The 21,948-nt window shown below is 37.9% G+C and overlaps 1 protein-coding gene and 1 long non-coding RNA gene across 2 annotated transcripts; one reads left to right on the top strand and one right to left on the bottom strand.

The window, feature by feature from the left end:
- The first annotated feature begins 536 nt into the window (after window positions 1-536).
- LOC147872408 (uncharacterized) lies at window positions 537-1,397 on the top strand. The gene has a single exon (XM_087357037.1). The coding sequence runs from the start codon at window positions 537-539 to the stop codon at window positions 1,395-1,397; it is 861 nt and encodes a 286-aa protein (XP_087213163.1).
- Window positions 1,398-14,269: 12,872 nt separating this feature from the next.
- On the bottom strand, window positions 14,270-18,008 carry LOC147872409 (uncharacterized). The gene is made up of 3 exons (XR_015537420.1): window positions 17,782-18,008; window positions 15,679-16,064; window positions 14,270-15,122 (listed from the first exon to the last, which is right to left on the bottom strand). It is a non-coding gene; the product is annotated as an uncharacterized LOC147872409 (long non-coding RNA).
- Window positions 18,009-21,948: the final 3,940 nt, after the last annotated feature.

Genomic DNA, 21,948 nt, shown 5'->3' on the forward strand with positions numbered 1-21,948 from the left:
GGTACAATCCGAAATGGAGCAATGACGTCGCTGTTGTGTGTTCTAAAACCTACGACGGTGACATTCCTGATTCGTATGTTGTTGTTTACAGTACGAAGGAGCAAAGACTCAGAAGTCTTTAGACAATGAATCCATTCGTTGAACCCTTCGTCTATCCCCTTCTGTTTCCTTACGGCACAATGCAATGGCATAAAGAACTGAAACTGAAAGATGCTAAAGTTCGTGATCGTCTAACACGAGGAATGTTCGCTCGCTATAAAATCGCTACTCGCGATAAGGAATTTAATCCAATCACAAAAAGTGGGAAACTTTTCCAACAATATTTGCTTGATACTGAAATTAAACGTGAGAAAGACGTTATGAACTACTTGAGGTATCAACTCCAACAAGGTAAACGTGTAGATAAGTGCAGCAGTTTGAAAGCAAACTTGGAAAAGCTTGCAAAAGAAAAGAAGAAAAAACTCGGGCGCATTTAAGTTTTGAACTCATCGTTCGTTGGATCGCCACGATACATTTTGGAACTGTACCAAGACGCAATGGCAATGGTCGCTGCTTTCGGCAAACCGTGTTTGTTCATCACCATTACGACCAATCCTAATTGGCGTGAAATTCGCGAAAATCTCGAACCACATGAAACACCACCAGACAGACCCGAATTCGTTGACAGAGTATTCAAGTTGAAACTCAATCACTTGATGGATTTGCTGACCAAACATTCAGTTATGGGAAAGTCGCTTGCTTACGTGTACACAGTTGAGTTTCAGAAGCGAGGACTTCCGCATGCACATAACCTTTTAAACCTCCAAGAAGGATCAAAAATTAAGACTGATGAAGATGTTGACAAATTCATTTGCGCTGAACTACCAGACCCCGAAACACAACCACATCTTTACGACATTGTTACGCGTAACATGATTCATCAATGTAGTCCGCGTTGCATGAAGGGAAATGAGTGTCCTAAAGGTTTTCCCAAACAGTATTCTCCTTGCACAATAATCGTCGAAGACGGTTATCCAATCTACAAACGACAAAATAATGGACGCACTTACTCAGCAAAAAATGGATTTGTTGCAACAAATCAAGACGTTGTTCCATACTGTCTGTATTTGATGCAGGAATTAAACTGTCACATCAATGTTGAGTATGTATCATCGATTACTTCAGTAAAGTACCTATTCAAATATGCTTTTAAAGGTGGTGATTTGACAAACTATACAATCATCGAAGGAGTAGAGCTTCACTACGACGAGATCACCAACTACCAAGACAGTCGCATGATCACTGCTCCAGAAGCAGCACATCGCATTCTTGAGAATGAAATGCACAGGCGCAGTCATGCAATCATACGTCTACCTGTGCTTTTGCCGAACGAACAAACCGTGGAATTTGGAGAATAAGCAACATACGAAGACATTCAAAAAGCAATTGCCGGTTCAACAATGCTCCTTGAATATTTCGAATTGAACAAACGGGACCCAAACGCACGAAAGTATTTTTATTTCGAAATTCCAAAACACTATACGTGAGGAGCAGAAATGAAAGGTACCAATGATGATGAAGAAAACTGTGGAATACGAACAAAAGACGAACTTGAAGAAACAGAAGTCATGGTTTCCACGAAGAGATGGTAAACACACAATCGGACGCGTTTAAAATGTAAGCCCTACAGATCAAGAAACATTCCAGCTACATGTTCTTTTGATGAATGTGAAAAGCGCAGAAAACTACGAGGACTTAAAGACTTACGACACTGTCACTTACCAAACATTCACAGAAGCCTGTTTAGCACGTGGACTGATCGAGGATGACGCTGAATTGAAACGTTGCATGCAAGAAGGTGCGATCTACCAAATGCCTTATCAGCTACATGTTTCGTTTGTTCAGATTCTAATCCATTGTCATCCATTGCACCCCGATGAGCTTTTCAATGATTTCATCGATATAATGGCGCAAGACTTTAAAAAACAAGATAATATTTCTGATTCTGACGCACGTAACAAAGCTCTTGCTATTATTAATGAATTGTTAATTATTGAAGGAAAAAGTTTGAAAGACTTTCCAACACTGCCTCACGAAATAAAAAATTATAGACAGTAAGTAACAAAGAATTAACTGTTGAGGAACACATTGGACTTGATGAAGAAACGTACAAATCATTGAACGAAAAACAAAAGGAAATCGTTGACATAATACTTAATCATATAGACGGAAAACCAACTGTAAGAAACCCGTACTTCTACATTGATGGTCCAGGAGGATGCGGTAAAACTTACACATAAAACATTGTACCATTTGTTAGTAGGACGACAAAAGAAAGTCACTACGAAGGCTTATACAGGTATCGCAGCTAGTTTGTTGCCTAAAGGAAACACTGTCCACAGAGAAACCGGGCTGCCCATTCCTGTTTTGCCTGACTCTATCACCAACATTTCGATAACGGATAAAAGAGAAAAAGAATTGATAGACACAGACGTATTTACTTGGGACGAAGCACCAATGGCTGCACGGTATTGTATGGATATACTCGATAGAACTTTGCGAGACTTCACAAGTCGTAACTTACCATTTGGAGGTAAAGTTATGTTGCTCGGTGCAGACTTTAGACAGATTTCACCTGTCTTAAGCAATTTAAACAAAACGTCAACACTGTATTCAACAATAAAATATTCGACTTTGTGGAAACACTTTGAGGTCACGTCATTGTCTGAAAACATGCGCGCCATACCTCAAGCTATAAAATGGACTAAATTCTTACTCGACCTCGGCGAAGGACGCCTCAACGACCACGACGACATGGTAGAAGTGCCTGAAAACATGGTTTGTACAGACGATTTAGTCGAAAAGATTTGCGGAGATATCATAAGAAACAATGACATCGAAATGCTCAAAACTACCGTAATCCTTGCTGCAAGAAATTGTGACGTCGACGAAATAAATGAGAGAGTTGTTGACTGAGCGAATCTACTCGAGCATTGATGGTGTCGAAGACTCGGACATAGAAAAGATCAGTGAAATGGTGACACCCGAAAACTTAAACAGTTTGCGACCACGATCATTGCCCTCACATAATTTGCGACTACGTAAGAACGCTATTGTCATGTTGGTACGTAACTTTAGTGTTTAGGAAGGATTAGTTAACGGAACGTGTACGGAATCTCAACAAAACTACGTACGTGGAACGACAGATATTGTTGTTTGTGACTGTCAAAAGTACATGATTTTGGAAATAAATAAATTTACTCTAAATGGACTACGCACATTTGAAACAATGAGAATGAGGATATTTATTTCCAAAATCATGTACTTTTGACGGTCCCCAAAACAATTTCTGTCGTTCCACGTATGTAGTGTTGTTGACATTCCGTACACGTTCCGTTCACATCTGTTTTGGTTTGATACTCCAATAAGTCTTTGAAGTTTATCACGTTCGTTTGTGGTAAGTTCATGAACAATATTTGGTTTTTATAACGTTCCTCAAGTTGATGACCATTTCTACATGTTTTTGTATTCACCGTCTCATACTCAAACATGTTTTGCATATCAATTGGTAACTCCTCGAATATGTTGTAAATTGTTTCGGACACACTTTGAAAATCTCTTCTTAAATATTCTTTAAGGTTTTGTCGTATTGAAATGACATTATGTAAGTTTTGAGGATGACTGTATGCGTTTGCAATCTCGTAGATCAGTTGTGCACCATTGTTGTCGCCCTCGTAGTCATTTAATATCATTTCTTTCAGACTTTCAACGAACGCAGTAGCTGAATGCAACATGTTTATTGAGGAAATCAAGAAGCAGTCTGATCCATTGGCAGTCAAGAGTTTGAAATGTTCGATAGTTGGTACAATTTCACGTGGAATCGTCGTTTCATTCTGCCTCACTCTCCGTATAGGCTGTTCATCCTCTGTAACACTTATTGTTCTTATATTCCCTTCAACTTTTACACGTTTAACTGCATGTTCAACTGCTTCACTTTTAATTTCGTCAAGATTAATTTTTAATTTTTCGCTTTCCTTTTTTTTGTTTAATGTCCTGTGTTCTCCTGCAACTCATACTCTGTTCGTTCAATATTTCTCTATAGACAACGTTTTTAATGAGATTATTTTTTCGTCCCTTTTTTAGATAGACAAATACACAATTATCGCTTAGTGCACGTGAAAATGCGACATAGATTTGTCCATGTGCGAAAGCATCCTGTTCCAAATAAATGCCAATTCTTTTGAACGTTTGGCCCTGAGCTTTGTTGATAGTGATTACGAAGGCAGGCGTTACGGGGAATTGGCGTCTCCACATAGTAAATGGGTATTCACTGTCACAATATAGTTTTATACGTGGAATGAAAACAATTTCCCCGCAATGATCTCCCGTTATGAACATACATTGAAGGAGGTTGTTGGTCATCTGCTGTACTAATAAACGTGTTCCGTTAACTAATCCTTCGCAAACGCTTAAGTTACGTACCAACATGACAATAGCGTTCTTACGTAGACGCAAATTATGTGGGGACAGTGATCGTGGTCGCAAAGTGTTTAAGTATTCGGGTGTCACCAATTCACTGAACTTTTCTTTGTCCGAGTCTTCGACACCATCAATGCTCGAGTAGATTCGCTCAGTCTTATCGTCGAGTAAGTCAACAACTCAATCATTTATTTCGTCGACGTCACAATTTCTTGCAGCAAGGATTGCGGTAGTTTTGAGCATTTCGAAGTCATTGTTTCTTATGATATCTCCGCAAATCTTTTCGACTAAATCGTCCGTACAAACCATGTTTTCAGACACATCTACCATGTCGTCGTGGTAGTTGAGCCGTCCTTCCCCGAGGTCGAGTAAGAATTTAGTCCATTTTATAGCTTGGGGTGTGGCGCGCATATTTTCAGACAATGACGTGACCTTAAAGTGTTTCCACAAAGTCGAATATTCTATTGTTGAATACAGTGTTGACGTTTTGTTTAAATTGCGTAAGACAGGTAAAATCTGTCTAAAGTCTCCACCGAGCAACATAACTTTACCTCCAAAGGGTAAGTTACAACGTGTGAAATCTCGCAAAGTTCTATCGAGTACATCCATACAATACCGTGGTGCCACTGGTGCTTCGTCCCAAGTAAATACGTCTATATCTATCAATTCTTTTCCTCTGTTATCCGTTATCGAAATGTTGGTGTTAGAGTCAGGCAAAACAGGAACGGGCAGCCCGGCTACTCTGTGGACAGTGTTTCCTTTAGGCAACAAACTTGCTGCGATACCTGTATAAGCCATCGTAGTGACTTTCTTTTGTCGTCCTACTAACAAATGGTACAATGTTTTATATGTGTAAGTTTTACCGCATCCTCCTGGACCATCAATGTAGAAGTACGGGTTTCTTACAGTTGGTTTTCCGTCTATATGATTAAGTATTATGTCAACGATTTCCTTTTGTTTCTTGTTCAATGATTTGTACATTTCTCCACCAATTCCAATGTGTTCATCAACAGTTAATTCTTTGTTACTTACTGTCTGTAATTTTTTAATTTCCTGAGGCAGTGTTGGAAAGTCCTTCAAACTTTTCCCTTCAATAATTAACAATTCATTAATATTAGCATGAGCTTTGTCACGTGCGTCAAAGTCAGAAATTTTATCTTGTTTTTTAAAGTCTTGCGCCATTATATCGATGAAATCATTGAAAAGCTCTTCGGGGTGCAATGGGTGACAATGCATTAGAATCTGAACACACAAAACACATAGCTGATAAGGCATTTGGTAGATCGCACCTTCTTGCATGCAACGTTTCCATTCAGTGTCATCTTCGATTAGTCCACGTGCTAAAAAGGCTTCTGTGAATGTTTGGTAAGTGACATTGTCGTAAGTCTTTAAGTCCTCATAGTTTTTTGCGGCTTTCACATTCATCAAAAGAACACGAAGATGGAATGTTTCTTGATCTCTAGGGCTTACACTATAAACGCGTCCGATTGTGTGTTTACCATCTCTTCGTGGAAACCATGACTTCTGTTTTTTCAAGTTCGTCTTTTGTTCGTATTCCACAGTTTTCTACATCATCATTGGTACCTTTCATTTCTGCTCTCCACGTATAGTGTTTTGGAATTTCGAAATAATAATACTTTCTTGCGTTTGGGTCCTGTTTGTTCAATTCGAAATATTCAAGGAGCATTGTTGAACCGGCAATTGCTTTTCGAATGTCTTCGTATGAAGCTTCTTCTCCAAAGACGTATGATTGCATGACTGCGCCTGTGCATTTCATTCTCAAGAATGCGATGTGCTGCTTCTGGAGCAGTGATCATGCGACTGTCTTGGTAGCTGGTGATCTCGTCGTAGTGAAGCTCATCTCCTTCGATGATTGTATAGTTTGTCAAATCACCACCTTTAAAAGCATATTTGAATAGGTACTTTACTGAAGTAACCGATGATACAGACTCAACATTGATGTGACAGTTTAATTCCTGCATCAAATACAGACAGTATGGAACAACGTCTTGATTTGTTGCAACAAATCCATTTTTTGCGGAGTAAGTGCGTCCATTATTTTGTCGTTTGTAGATTGGATAACCTCTTCGACGATTATTGTGCAAGGAGAATACTGTTTGGGAAGACCTTAAGTACACTCATTTCCCTTCATGCAAAGCGGACTACATTGATGAATCATGTTACGCGTAACAATGTCGTAAAGATTTTGTTGTGTTTCGGGGTCTGGTAGTTCAGCGCAAATGAATTTGTCAACATCTTCATCAGTCTTAATTTTTGATCCTTCTTGGAGGTTTAAAAGGATATGTGCATGCGGAAGTCCTCGCTTCTGAAACTCAACTGTGTACACGTAAGCAAGCGACTTTCCCATAACTGAATGTTTGGTCAGCAAATCCATCAAGTGTTTGAGTTTCAACTTGAATACTCTGTCAACGAATTCGGGTCTGTTTGGTGTGGTTCATGTGGTTCGAGATTTTCGCAAATTTCACTCCAATTAGGATTGGTCGTAATGGTGATGAACAAACACGGCGTGCCGAAAGCAGCGACCATTGTCATTGCGTCTTGGTACACTCCCAACATGTATCGTGGCGATCCAACGAACGATGAGTTCAAAACTTTAATGCGCCCGAGTTTTTTCATCTTTTCTTTTGCAAGCTTTTCCAAGTTTGCTTTCAAACTACTGCACTTATCTACACGTTTACCTTGTTGGAGTTGATACCTCAAGTAGTTCATAACGTCTTTCTCACGTTTAAATTCAGTATCAACCAAGTATTGTTGGAAAAGTTTCCCACTGTTTGTGATTGGATTAAATTCCTTATCGCGAGTAGCGATTTTATAGCGAGCGTACATTCCTCGTGTTAGACGATCACGAACTTTAGCATCTTTCAGTTTCAGTTCTTTATGCCATTGCATTGTGCCGTAAGGAAACAGAAGGGGATAGTCGAAGGGTTCAACGAATGGATTCATTGTCGAAAAACGTCTGAGTCTTTGCTCCTTGGTACTGTAAACAACAACATACAAATCAGGAATGTCACCGCCGTTGGTTTTAGGACACACAACAGCGACGTCATTGCTCCATTTCGGATTGTACTTGTTTTTGTCGTCTCCAGGAAGCATCGACATAACCAAGTTTAGCTCCGGTTCAGACTCGTTGTTACGCTCAGCGTTTTCTTTTTCAAGCTTGTATTGGTAGTTCATCATGCGATATTATTCTGCGTGGACGTTAATGCGCGAAATTATATTAGTTAATTTCGTGACAATTTCTTCTTTGATGTCATCTTTGGTGTCGCCTTTCGAATTCTGACGTGCATTTTCGATTCTTTGTTTGACGGCTTCTTCTTCGTCGATCATAAACACTTGACCAAAAGTTGCATTCTCATTATCTTTCGGAAAAGATGCCGCATTCATGTTATAATAAATTTGGCCATGCAATTTAAAACAATATGGCCCTGGTCGATTAATTCCGAAGTCCATGAGATTCGCTTGAAATGATGCGAATGCCATCATGTTGTTGTAAACACGACATTTGTTGCGTAAATGTCGAAGAGAAAAGAGTTTTCTAAGTTCATCAGGATATTCAGGCAACGAATCAAGCACAACCTTTCCATGTGCACAACAATCATAAAACAATTTACTGGAACGTTGAGTCGATTCATGGAGCCAGTGACGCGCTTTGCAATGAATACATTCATAGTTCATGTGTCCGAGATAATGTTGTTGATGTTCGTCGTTCATAAAATGTGCTGCTATTAGCAGTCTTCCTCGGTTCTTCATTACTAATTTACTTTGATATCTAATAATTTTCTTTTCAGCGTCTTGTTTTATTTTCTCCACTGTTCTTACCGAATAAGTCTTTCTACGTGTGTCGTTAATATGATCTTATCTATCAATGTAAGTTTTACTTCGCTCTTCTTTATTTCTTAAATAGGTCTGATGTAGTACTTCTTTACGTCGCTGTTCAGAGGCCAACTGTTCATGTTCAGTCAACTTTTTACGTCCAGCCCCACCCTTGCAAATCTTCGTCTCAAAATCGATCATAATCATAATATATCGAATGAGTATCGCTTTACCTTGTTGGAGTAGGTACTTCAAATACTTGATAACGTCTTCTTTCATTTTCCTGATGTTTTAGGACTTCTGTCAGAAAATTATCAATAATGCGATTCCACGTGCTTCTTCTGGAGCAGTGATAATGCGACTGGCTCGGTAGTGAAGCGTTATTTGTTTACTCGGCATTGTTGTGTTGTACTCGGCATTGTTGTGTTCCACAACAATGCCGAGTATGTTTATAGTTGTCATTGTTGATTACGTAATTTATTGATGACAACGACTAATCACAAATTTTTATGAGGAGACAGACTTAATCCTGCCCAGCATGGGCTTAGAAAATTTTGTTTTACTTCAACTAATTTGGTTACTTACTTAAACTCTTATTATATCCATTGTTAGCACACAAGGTCTAATTGATTCCTTTGCCTTTGCCTTTGACATGGTTCCCCATAACATTCTTCTTTACAAGGTCGCCAACTTTGGACTTTCCTTTAATTTTGTTAATTGGATTTGTAGGTATCTTACCAACAGACAGTCCTTTTGTACGTATATCGGGAAAGTTTTCGTTTCCTTATTTTGTTAAGTCAGGAGTGCCTCAAGATTCTACTTTAGGCCCCTTACTTTTTAACATATTTATTAATGATATTTGCGACTCTCTTTCCAATTCCAGTTATCTGTTGTTTGCTGACGATTTAAAGATATATCGTAATATTACAAACGTTCTTGATTGTAAGTTGTTGCAGCATGATATTCAGTCTGTGAAACATTTCTGGCATAAAAATGGTATGAAGCTTAATTTAGGTAAAACCACGATTATATCTTTCACTCGTAAAACAAACAGCATTTATTTCAATTACAAATTATTAATACTTAGGCATATTTTTTACTTCATTTACTTGTTAATTACTATGCAATAAATGAATTGAATTGAAATATTATCATTATTAATATTGTACATTTATATATTTAGTTGATTCGTTTCTTTTTGTATCTGTAACGTTTTACTTTTATTATTATTATTATATTTTATTCTGTACTTTTGTCAATGTTTGGCTGTTATTGGCCTTAGTTAGCTGTTGTCAAGCACTTATATAATGAATTGAATTATTTATTTAAGAGTTACATATATACGAAGCCTAAGTAATAAGAAATGCTTTGTTGATGTATCTAAAAATGGTTGAGTAGAAGGGGTGAGGTTCCGGTAACATCAGTATAACATAGAATATGCGAATTGTGAATTACAGACTGTGTTGTGTTTCAAGTGACACTAAAAATAAAAATGTCTAATACTACGGAACAGCATTAGATGCGTGCTAACGAGTGGTTGGTTTATAGATCGGCTTTTCTGTCAGATCCTAAAGTATGTCGTAAAAGGTAGTGTAAAAGAATAATATAGTAATGTCAAATAATATTAATTTAAGGTCAAATTATGGAGACAAGAGCACCATTAATATTTTGGGAATTGGCTTATGTATATAGGATATGAAAATAATTTTAAATTAGCGCGGTTTTTATGCTTGGTTACGACAATAAATGTCTTCATTTTATTCTCTGTACTGTTTTTGCATTTTAATTTGGTTTAGACTTTTAATATGGCAAAAGAAGGCTGCATAACGGCTGTAAATTTGTTCAAAAAATGTTGCAAAAACAATATCGAAGATGGCCAAAACGACAACCGTCTAAAATGCGTTAAAACGTTACAAGGAAACTGGGAACAATGAGAGTAGGGCAGGACTAGGACGAAAACCTTTCGTAGTTACAAAGATTAACATCCGGGAGGTACGATCTCAATCCGGTATAGTCATTGCGAAAGATGGCAAAGAACCTTGGTATCAGCGAACAATCAGTTCGAAGAATCACGAAAAAGAACCTTAAACTCTGTTCTTACACCTTACCTAACCTCACGGATGCAATGGCGACGAATCGACTCAAAAAAGATAAGAAACGTCGCAGGTTGCTCTTAAGTTCTCATTATCACTCTGTTCTATTTACGACAAAAAGATTTTCATCATCGTGAGTTGGTGCCAGTAGGCTCAGGCAACTCGCCGAAATGTGTTTTGAGGTATCGCCACCATTTTCCGGCCTCTGTGATGGCCTGGGCCGACAAATCAACGCCGCCGTGTACCAACAACAAATCTTAAGAGATTAATTGGAGCCGTGGGCATGCAGGCATTTCGGAAACAAACACCGGATCCTTCAACAGGACTGGGCTTCCGCAAGCATCGAAATCTTCGATCAGACTCTGCAAAGAGCTGTTTAAGCAGATTTTGGACAAAGACGTTTCGCCCTCTAACTCTCCTGATCTGAACGCTATGGACATCGCAGTTTGGTTAATTCTGTAACAAAATCTCCTCTTCAAGATACGCTACCGTGGATCAGCTGAAACGGGCGCTGCACAAAGCCCGAGACAGAAATAACCGTCGAAGAGTGTGCGAGCATCGTCGATAATTCCATGAAACATCTTGATGCTTGTATTAAATTTAAATGTGGCCATTTTGAACATGTTTTGCAACCGTTTGTTTAAATAAAAGAATTTGTTTTGAATTCTTTGCTTATTCGTGGAGTTATGATCTCTTAAATATTCCGGGTATTTTTTGGCGCATCCTGTATTTGTAGCTCTGTAAAATGGGGTTATTTACACATAGTCTGTTTTATGAAATATCTGCATATGGGTGACTGATTTTGAGGAAATAAATTGTAATAAGCACACAGAATTTTGCAGAAAGCAAAACACAATGGTCATCTGAAGTCATAAAGTTGTATCAAGGTGGAAGGTGGCCATTTTGAATATTTAAGTAAAAACATAGTTTATTAATGTATGTGTTTATAAAGTTGTATCAAGGTGTAAAGTGGCCATTTTGAATATTTAAGTAAAAACATAGTTTATTTATGTATGTGCTCATAAAGATATATGTAAGGACAGACATGAAAAGTAATTAATTTAAATAAATTGTAAAAAAAACATTGGTGTGCATTTTCATGTCAACATCTTGTCAGTGCACGTATAATGACCCTTTCTACTGATTCGAACGTGATTTACAACATATTTCATACACGTGCTAGTCACATTCCTTGCATAAATGAAACCATTATAATCACATTCCTTGCATAAATGAAACCATTTTAAACCAACCTCCTTTTGAGTAATCCTGCCATATTGTTTACAGTATTATTAGGTCTTCCAGTGAAAGAGGCCGAATTTGGTAGATTTTTTTAAAAAAATTATCATTAGAGTGCTCAAAATAACAGTAATATTTGAATTAAATCTGAATCTGATCACACAAAGCTTGTTTGAATTGTAAATAGGCTTGAAAAATAACATACCATGTAGCCTAATTTAGGAAGAGGCCATACACAAGTTCACTTTATTGTAAAATTGCCTTCCTAGTATTGTGATGTCCTGGTGTGCTGGGTATTGTGGTTGCCATAAATTTACCTATTCTCTCAGCACCACAGAGTTTACAGTGGCAACAACTGGACATTTAAAGAATGTAACCGTCCTTTCTATTTCTTTCTGTACATCAGGACGCCCGGCTGGTTACAAGGAGTTTTTCCTGGGTAGCTCAGGGCATGGACTCTTGCCTTCAAGGAATATACGGGTTGGTGAAGAGGGGTTTCGGGATCAACTTGCGAGGCAGTGGAATAAGAGGGGATGCCGTTCTGTTTCATCAGGCACGTTTATTAATTTTGTAATTTCCTTCGCCGAGTGCAGGACTACTCGCCGCCGAGACTAAAGCGTCAGTGATTCTTTTGGAATCTCCTTGCTGGATGCACACCGCGTTCAGCAAGACTCCCCCAATACTTTTGAATCTGAAGAATGTTTTCATTGGCTGAGTGGTTCATCACCCTAACCTTACAAATTTGCCGCCGATAGCTGATTTTAAACCCATTGGTGGTTAGCGACGTGAATTTCCCTAAGTCTTCTAACGGCTAAAACACATCTGTAAGAGCTTACTCATCCCACCAAGTCGAGCCACCGATCATAAAATCACCTTTCACACAGTCACGTAGCTGGCGCCAGGCAGTCGCCCGGTGGAACAAACAAGTCTCCCAAGATGTGGCCTGAACTAGCGACACTAACCGTTAACTCAGGAAAATTCCATACAATTTGAATATAAATTCCGATTAAGGAAGGCGCTGCCGGAACAAAACTAACTTAGACCCCTTTCCTTGCGTATAACTGGAGTAATCTCCAAAAGTCCAGTCTAAGTCCATCTCAGGTCTGCCTGCTCGAGAATCGAACTCAGAGTGGGCTGTCACAAGAACAATGGATGAGAAAAGATGGAGAAGGAATCGGTCGTGACCTAATTTAAGGAAACATTTCCTCAGTCAAGATCTGAGGGAAACCACAAAATATCTTCAATCAGTAGAACTGGTATCGGGGTATATTTAAACCTGGGAACATGTAAAATGTAAAAGGAGTGACTTTCGTTCCACAAATAACAACACTATTAGTGCTAGAAGTCTACAACTTAATCCCTCTTCAAATAATTATTCAATAATTGGGGTTAACCATTCTTTGATGTAAACAAAAATATTTGTCTTAAAAACTCGCACGTTTCTTCCATTTCAGTACTATATAAATGACATTCATTTTGAATGTATTTTACAGGCCTACAATATGGTTTAGTTACTGCTAAAATACTTTTAACATTGCATAGCCTTGGTGTTTATTTATATTCATGTAGACGGTATAATAGTATGTGAATACTTTATATATTTGGTTCAGCGTATTTCATGTTGGAGTGTATTTCAAAGGTATTCAATTAATATTAGATGCCTCTTTAAATTAGAAAATTAAAACATCAGTTACGTTATCTGCATGTACAGACTTTCAAGAAAAATCTTTCATCTGTTTTCCTTCAAATCATTTTGGTTTTAAAATTTGTTTCATGGACTAGTATCATGAAGCTGAGCACGTAATGCTGTTATTTCAGTGTTTTCGTAGTTTCATATTTACGTACTGTTTATTAACACGTATGCTACAAGATGTCTCTTAATTAGGCTGCCGATTTTTTGTGGTCATAGTAGACCATGATTTTTTTATTTATTTATAGACGCATTGTAATAACTCAGAGTAGCAAACGAACATCGAATCCATTGATAAATTCTTGTAGGCAAATAAGAAATGCTACCTGATGTTGCCAAAGTAAGTACCCAAATTAAAGAAAAGTTTTGTGGTAATATAATTTACCGCATTCAACCGGCGGCTGAATAAAGCACGTTGTTTGGTGGATAAAAATAAATTGTGAATGAAAATGTTTCCTTTTGAGAATGTCTGGTATACATTAATTTACCCACACGTTATTTTTCTATGCAAACGTGAAGTATTGTATAGATATATAAGAAATCGATTCGGTAATCAGTTTGGTGGTCATTCTGTTGGGGTTCATATTAGCGTTTTGAAGACTGTGCTCAGCTGCTGGTCTAATGGACCGCATCGTGAGAGAGAGGGGTTGCAATTATGACAAAACGCCGAAATATAGCTGCCACATATGAAATAAAGGTAAGGGGTCGGGACATGAGGCTGACTGGCTGAGACGACGTGACCCTATAAGGGACCCGTTTTCTTCCTGTGATTTATGGTGAGAAATAAATTTGTTTATTGGTGTTTGCAGTTGAGCCAGTGTAAAGTGTGCAATTCCACATTCACTTTGGCGCCAGAGACACATGCACGTCTTTGTGTCAGCTGCCCCTTAGTCTTGTAAATAAAACTGTAATAATTCGGTGTTCGGCCTTTACAAGTGTAAAGACGGGCGGAGAATTTTAATAGGCTTTCTGCAGAGATGCGAACTCACCAAATGTTCACTCAGAGGTAAGTCACAATACTTTGTAGACTGGATCTCGATTTTAGTTTACCTTGAACAGTGAAAGAGACGCAGTTGTTCTCAGAAAATATGAGGTCGGGGTCTTGGTTTTCCTTCTTCCACAGTTTTCTACCGCACAGTAGAATTCAGAGACCTTGAACTGTAGTATCCTGACTACAGTTGTCTGTGATGTAAAGTGAGCTTATGTGTTGTTACAGATTCCTGAAGCTAATTTTCATAATGCCCTTTTTTTAATAAAATTATAATACCTTCAGTGCCAAGAAACTTGTTATTTGTGAAAAATTAATTAGGAAGGTAATCTGTGCAATAACTGTTGTAATCTGAATGAGATGAATGACAGTAATAGGAGCCAGTCAACTCTTGTGAAATTCACACTAAGTATAATTGCAGACCAAAAACTTCTACAAGGAAGAGTGCAAATAATACAAGAAACTACAGAATAAAATCAAATCCCTTTGCTTTACCAAAACCAGTTTTCTGTAAACGTGAGGAAATAAGTTATTTTCAAGAGAACTGCCAGTTATGTACTTCTGTAGTACTGTTGGAGCAATGGCCGCGCGGTCTGAGGTGTGGGCCTTTTGCCGTTTGGTCGCTAGGACCGTGGGTTGGAATCCCATTAAAGCCATGGATGTCTGTCCGCCTTTTTCTGTCGTGCTGTCCTGTGTACAGGCAGAGGCCTTGCGACGTGCCGATCCCTTGTCCAAGGAGTACTACCAAATGTCCATAGATCAAGACAACCAAAAGTAGTTCCCAGTACTCTGTAGTACTGTTAGTGTAATTAAGCAAGTCCTGGCAGAAAGGAATTATAAGTTAATTAATTTGTGTATTAGTAAATTTACAACCCACGATTCTTGAGTTTACAGGTACGGAGAACGCGGCCACAGTTCGCCGCAGGCCATCTACCGCTACCGAACCATCCGATCAATAGCTAAATGCATAGTTCTACTCTGTGAATAACAACATCTTGTGCAGTATCGTTTGAAATAACTTTTGTAAAACACTTTATTTATTTCTAAATCCAGTTTTAACCATTTGGTTAAATGAATTGATTTCTCAGATGCCACTGATGATGACCTCTTGAGGTCGAAATGTTCATGGCAATAGTGTCTTTTTCATAGTGTTAATAGTTGTTTGTTACTTATTTGATATAACTTCCCAATTCACTTGAGTTCTGTTATTATTCTGTTAAATTTTACGTTGTGAATATTGTATTGCTGTGAGTGTTTAAAATTTATGTGTTCCTCACAAAACACATTAGCAGGCCACAAACTTTGAATCCCATGACTTTGATTTAATTCAAAGTTGCTTTAATCAAAATTAGCGTAAGAAGTGAAATATAACTTACATGAAACCAATATCGATATGTTCATGTCTCGTTGTTTCCATTGTGTTATTCACATCGTATAAGGTTTATTCTGTTATCCTATCGGAAACTTGTAATCATATTTTTGGCAGTTACTTCGAGTCCGAGTCCATGAGAAGAATCCTGTTGTTTATGAACGTAGGTAATCCTCACACATTATCTCAGCACAAGGAACATCAGCCATGAAGAAGGCAGCAGATCTGGGGCAATTTGGTGATGCGGAGTTGCTTCACATGGGTAATAATTCTAATCCTTCTCTTTTTACGTGTTTTTTTTTTATGTACAGCCAGCAGACATGCTACTGAACAATAACACCGTATCACTTGTCTTGTATTCAGACTTCTCACGCATTTGACATTGTCATTCCTCTGTGATTGATGAGAATATGATGTGTTGATGTGTGTTAAAGTCTAATCTAACAGTGAAATGTTCCATTGTCATTTAAGATGCCACCAATTTAGTCTAAAATACATTCACATGTCAGAGATTGGACATTGTTAAAAACTTTTATGAATTTAAGATGAGAAAAGCAGAAGGGAGAATTAATTAAGTGACTGTAAAATTCTATAATTAATTACAGGAAATACAAACAAGTGTCCTAGCAATGGAGATTTCCAGAAGGTTCCTTAGAAGGATTATAAAATGAGCAGAACATAAGGACGAAAGGAAAATCATTTGGACACCTATAAATAAGCATAATGTCCCAAAGATACAGATAAACAACAAAAATCTACATACAAAAAGTAAGCAAATCTGCACGTGTAATGGAAGTGGCCTATTCATGCAAAATAGCTTTTATCACGTGCAAGCCTCGCTGTTGGCCCATTACAACTGGCCTAGCTTTACGCTAGCAAACCTCTGAGGTTATCATGTATATAAAAGCTTTTTATAGCAATTATGATAGTGCATTTTTATTGGTTTCCCTGTACAACATTCCTTTATGATTGCCAGCTCCATGTAATTACCAGTATTCACCGAATAACGGTTATTAAAGTGAAGCTGTCCAGCAGTGTATCATGGAGGCAGTTGGGCGTAAGGGAGGCAAAGCAGTAGAAGTGTATTTCTGTATTTTCCATAAAGGTTAACCATCTAAATTAAATTACTTATGGGGTTGTATGGTCGCATGTGGAGCAATATGAGTTATCCCAAATATATACACTAAATGTACACTCTAAGTCTTTTGATTTCGGAGATTTCATGAGCCATCTTGCATTTATGCTGATTAGATCACTGTTTGCCTAGAAGCAAAATTATCACGGCTGAAATTTTAAAACTTGCAAACCTACAACCACTAAAAGAAAGTCAGTACAGGAGACAACGCAGAAAATTGTAACTGTTTCCTCTGGACAGTGCATGAATAGCCCGAAAATAAATCAGAATAGTGGGTCTATTTTGTGAATCATCAGGCGCGGGCAGTGCTTTTCTAGTGCCAAATAAGATATGGCAGCCTGATTTTTTCCATTTTGCATTGTTTCTTATAGTCCACTTCATAAACACAGTGTAAGATTGACATTATTATGAGATTTATTATTAATTGTACTGTCATTTATTGTAATTTTGGTTCAAAGACGTGGGCCAGCATTTCTTAAAAATAAATAAGGAACCTGCCCACTATTAACGTTACAAAATAGTTCTAACAGTTCTTTTTATTTTAAAACTTACATTGACAATAGATTGTTTTGTACACCTTGTAAGAGGATACGAGAAGAAGAAGAAAAAGACGAAGAAGCATAGAAATGAAAATTAAGAAAGTTATAATGAGAGTCGAGGTTTAGCTGCAGCTTCAGCCATATCAGTTAACTTGATTCATGCATACAAATGGCATGTATTAAGAACACGTGACCAATGTGAACTTCAGACACTGATAATGGTTAGACAGTGTGTTATAAGCAACTTGAAGTTCAATGTTTACTAGAAGCTGAGAGTATTCACAACTAGTCATGGAATTAAAATTATGCTTTTAGATTAAGGAGCTTATATGACCCTTCCCAACCGCCAGTATATTTGTAGCTACTCTTCATGTCTTACCACATAGGATGGGCCATGCCATGGTGACAAGGGATTCAACTCATATGTGGAAAATACCTTTTAAGTAGCAAGCTATCTTCTGCGTTGTAATGCCACATAATCTGGCAGAAGATTAGAGACGTCTGAGAGGTGATCACTGCCTCCATCATCATGGAGATTATAATGCAGGCAGCACGCACCTCTGAAACATCAGTAAACTTTTACCAGACTGCATGGCAAAGGCAACCTGAAGACACCATCCTCATACTCATAGCTGTGAGAACCTGGTATCATGCCTTAGTAAATCTGTGCCTGTAATGAGAATTGCAATATGTCAGGTCAGCTGATAGACTCTAACTTAGGCTCTACTGAATATACACACTCCATTACAACAGAAACAGTTGCTTAATTTTTACGACCCTAATCTCTTTTTGACGTGAAAACGTCTTTAAGTTCGATGCCGGGTGTGGGGAGGCAATCGTGCAAAAATGGGCGACAATTTCTGTCGAAGTAATTTCAAAATTCAATAACTCGGCTACAAATAGACATAGCGCCGCAATCTTAGTCTCGTTTGAACGAGAAAGGTAGAACGTGTATGCCAGTACCATTCCGACATTTGTGGCGGAGGGAAGGCGCGAACTGCGCACGCGCAAAGTGAACCCACGATTTTCGACCTTCCGGATTCGACACGTGTCTATAAACGGGATCATATCACACAGACTAATTATCCGATTCGAGTGAACAAAGTGATGTTTTGAAGAGGAGTGTATATGTTACAACTCCAAGTGTTCATCTCAAAAACTCAAAAAGATACAGGGCTGTGAATTTGAAAAAGTTTGAAAATTTCCCGATTTTCTTGAAATGTCGCGATATATGAGGGCAAACCTCGGGCACGAATGCGTTGAGCATAAAATTCCAAAGAAAATCACACCGAAAACGTCGGGCCCGGACCCAACACCAAAGCGCAGTACCGCCGCGATATAGGCAACGTAAGCGCGCTCGGAAAACTCAGGCAGCATCTGACGAGCATGGGTTAAGTATTGATGTGAATTTTGTTGCTAATCAGATTGAGAGTGTAATGGAGGTGAGACCCAGACCCTTCGGAACCACTTGGCAAACCCAATATGACGACGGGAACCCAAATTTGGACTTGTACCGGGTCTGACTACTACTTTAAAAAAACATTCTTAGACATCAACTTTGGACATAAATGTGACATTTGTTTGATTTCAATATTCTACACACGATTTACGTTTTTTACTGCTAAGATATAATTTTATCAGCTTGTTCCCAAAGACAAATAATTTCTTTACAAACACAGCAGTAAAAGCGTTTCATTGCAAATGAATGTGCTTGCTTACATGTGACTTTCATTATTGATTTCACAGAATATAACTTTCGAGTCACCTTCCCTGGAAGAAATCCACCAGGAGCGCACAATCACAGTGAGTGACAACATGAAAGCTACATTATTTACTCAGTAGTTTGTATCTGATATATTCATTGCAAATGATAAAGTTAAGGAAAAAGCTTTCTTGAAGTAAATACGTCTATATTTTAGGGTCAGTGTTATTCGGCAAAAATGTGTTACGAAATAGTGTAACGAAAAAGTGTTCCGAAAAAAGAAAAACGAAAAAGTTCAACTTCAATGTTATGTTACTTAGGAAACCTCATCTGTTTACTCAGCAGTGTTGTCAGCTAACACAGACCCATTTTAAGCGTGGATAATTGAAGTTAAATAAGCAATATCTTGATCAAATTAATCTCAATTTTAAAGCACGTATGAAGGAAATATTTAGAATAATGCCAATATATAAACTTCCTCTCCGTATTGACATATTTGCGTCAAATTCTACGGTACCGTTGTTCCACTATCACTTTTTGAGTTTAAATTAAAATTTAGTTCATACAATGAGAAGTACAGCTGTGACAATATTAAACTGACAATATTCCACTAAATTTCTTACGCAGTTATGTGTTGGGCCAGTAACAATGAATATCATATCAACAATATAAAAACCGTCCAAACAGATATCAACACAGAAGTAAACTACAGTATTAGTTGTAACCATGGTAACTGTCAACTGGAAGTATGTTTATATGTATATAGAAAAAGGAGACTAGGGACATTGCTACTTCAGAGAGTAACAAACCTTTACGATAGAACTTTTCGCGTATGATCAGTGAGAGCATAAAAACAGCAAGAGATTAGGATGAACAGAGAAATCTGAGATTCTTCAGGCTAACGACATAACAAGTGTACACACCAACACTGGTGGCGCTCCTGCGAACTTTTCAGTATATTATGATCATAAAACTGGAACAGTTGACATTCGAATGAAAGTAGCTTCTCAAGAACAGACCTGATACACATTTGAAAGATATTTGTGATCACAAGCCGATTACTGGGCTGTGTAAATGTGAGTACTTGCCGCGGACAGGAAATAGTGTTGTGGATGAACCTAGTAGTTACTGGCAATTTATGCCTCTTGATATCAGCACATACCATCGGAATGGTTCTAAAGATTCGACACACGGGTCCGAGGACATGCCTCTGCATGTCAGGAAAAATTATTTTCTTAAGCGACACCATGAGTCTGGAGATGTCATGGTTGAGGGTGGAGATATCGTCACACCGATGTAAGTTCGTTTTGCGATCGAGTTCAAGGCACATCACTGACAAATTAACTGATCAGCTGATGTGGTCAACTGACCTCTCTATAAACTGATTAACTCTTTTAAGGGATTCAGTCCCTGATTAGACAACGTAAGACCGGGTCAGCATAATCTAAACTTTTACAGACTAACAGAAGGACTTAGGTTACTGAAATGGTTCAAAAACTAATATATGATACAACAGAATTTCAATCAACACTCCTATAAACCCGTCTTTGAGGCTGGTTTAAATCATAGTTAACTCCTATCATTCCTCTGAGATAACAAATCAAAGCACCCGATAAAGTTAAAGAAAAATAGACTTCCGATTATTCATGTTGGATGGTGAATATATGTTCCCAGATAATCGAAATCCTGGATAATCTCCAAAATTAAATAGAAACACTAAAATCTAACAAATATTTAAGTTTATTAACAGACATAAAATGTCTATATAGTTAAAAATTTACTATCAGAACTTTAAAATTTAATGCTGTATATACCAACAATTTTTAAAAGATCCCAATGGATAGGAATAACTTCCTTTTGTCATAAACGTTATGGCTACAACTGAATTATACCTCAAATTATGTAAGTGTTACGCTTTTTTTGGGCGAACTCCATAGGGAGACCGTATTATGGGCTGGCCATGTCTGTGCAGTTAATTCAACTCAGGAACAACTGGAGGAATTTGAACGATACTTGATGTGGAGTTTGGAGTTCGTTTTCGCTTTATACGGAAACTCACAATTATACGTTTAAATTTCTTACCAGCGGTGATGAGATGGCGGATGAGAAAATCGTGGGGTGGGCTCAGGAGCGGCTGCAGTGGGAATTTGTTTGTTGCAATGGCGACCACTGTTTACTGTTATGGTGGTTACTACGGAAACAATGGTAAATAAAGACGTAAGCGGCGATCGTCCAAGATGTTCGTGTTTGTTAATACTTCATTTTATTTGGAACTGCTTAGGTTAGAAAAGGTCAGGACACGTTAGATTTGGCTGTGTTAACAAGTGTTAGGTTAGGTTTCTCTAGATTCGGTTAGGGAAATAAGTTAGGATAGATGTTTGAATACGAATTTTAAATGTTTGAAAGTCGAATTTGAAAATTATGAAATATTAAATTCCGGAGTTATAAAAATCATAATTATTTTTTAACATTTTAAATTTATAGGGCTTACAACACCCTCAGACGTAGTTTTACGTGTATACACGCGGGCATTTAAACTTAACTGCCTATCGTTCCACGTGCATATACGCAAGACTCTAAGTCTTATTTCTACAACCCATAAGTATGGTATGAATAACGACTGCTTTATGAACTTTGGACTGGTCTGCTGTGAAAGGAATCCTCCTTCCGAGGATGTGGCAACAGTGTGTGTATTTCTTTTAACTGTGCTGCCCATTCGTAAGTATAAATGCCTGACCTACAAGTTTTCAAGGCTACCCCTCATACATGTGGTGTTTGTTGTAAATGGAATTTAGGGTCTCAAAAAGGTTAAAATGACAGCCATAAATCCTGGAAATAAAGAGAGGGGAACAGAGTGGAAATACAGAAGGAAGAAGGTCATATCTGAAGCAGACAAATGGT

The sequence above is a fragment of the Zootermopsis nevadensis genome, unplaced genomic scaffold (genome assembly GCF_977971745.1).
Source record: "Zootermopsis nevadensis isolate Lab colony 2312 unplaced genomic scaffold, Znev_1.0 Znev_ptg000028l, whole genome shotgun sequence".
Lineage (NCBI taxonomy): Eukaryota > Metazoa > Arthropoda > Insecta > Blattodea > Termopsidae > Zootermopsis > Zootermopsis nevadensis.

Coding starts and splice junctions, on each gene's coding strand:
- LOC147872408 (XM_087357037.1), top strand. CDS start 537: ATGGCAATGGTCGCTGCTTTCGGCAAACCGTGTTTGTTCATCACCATT.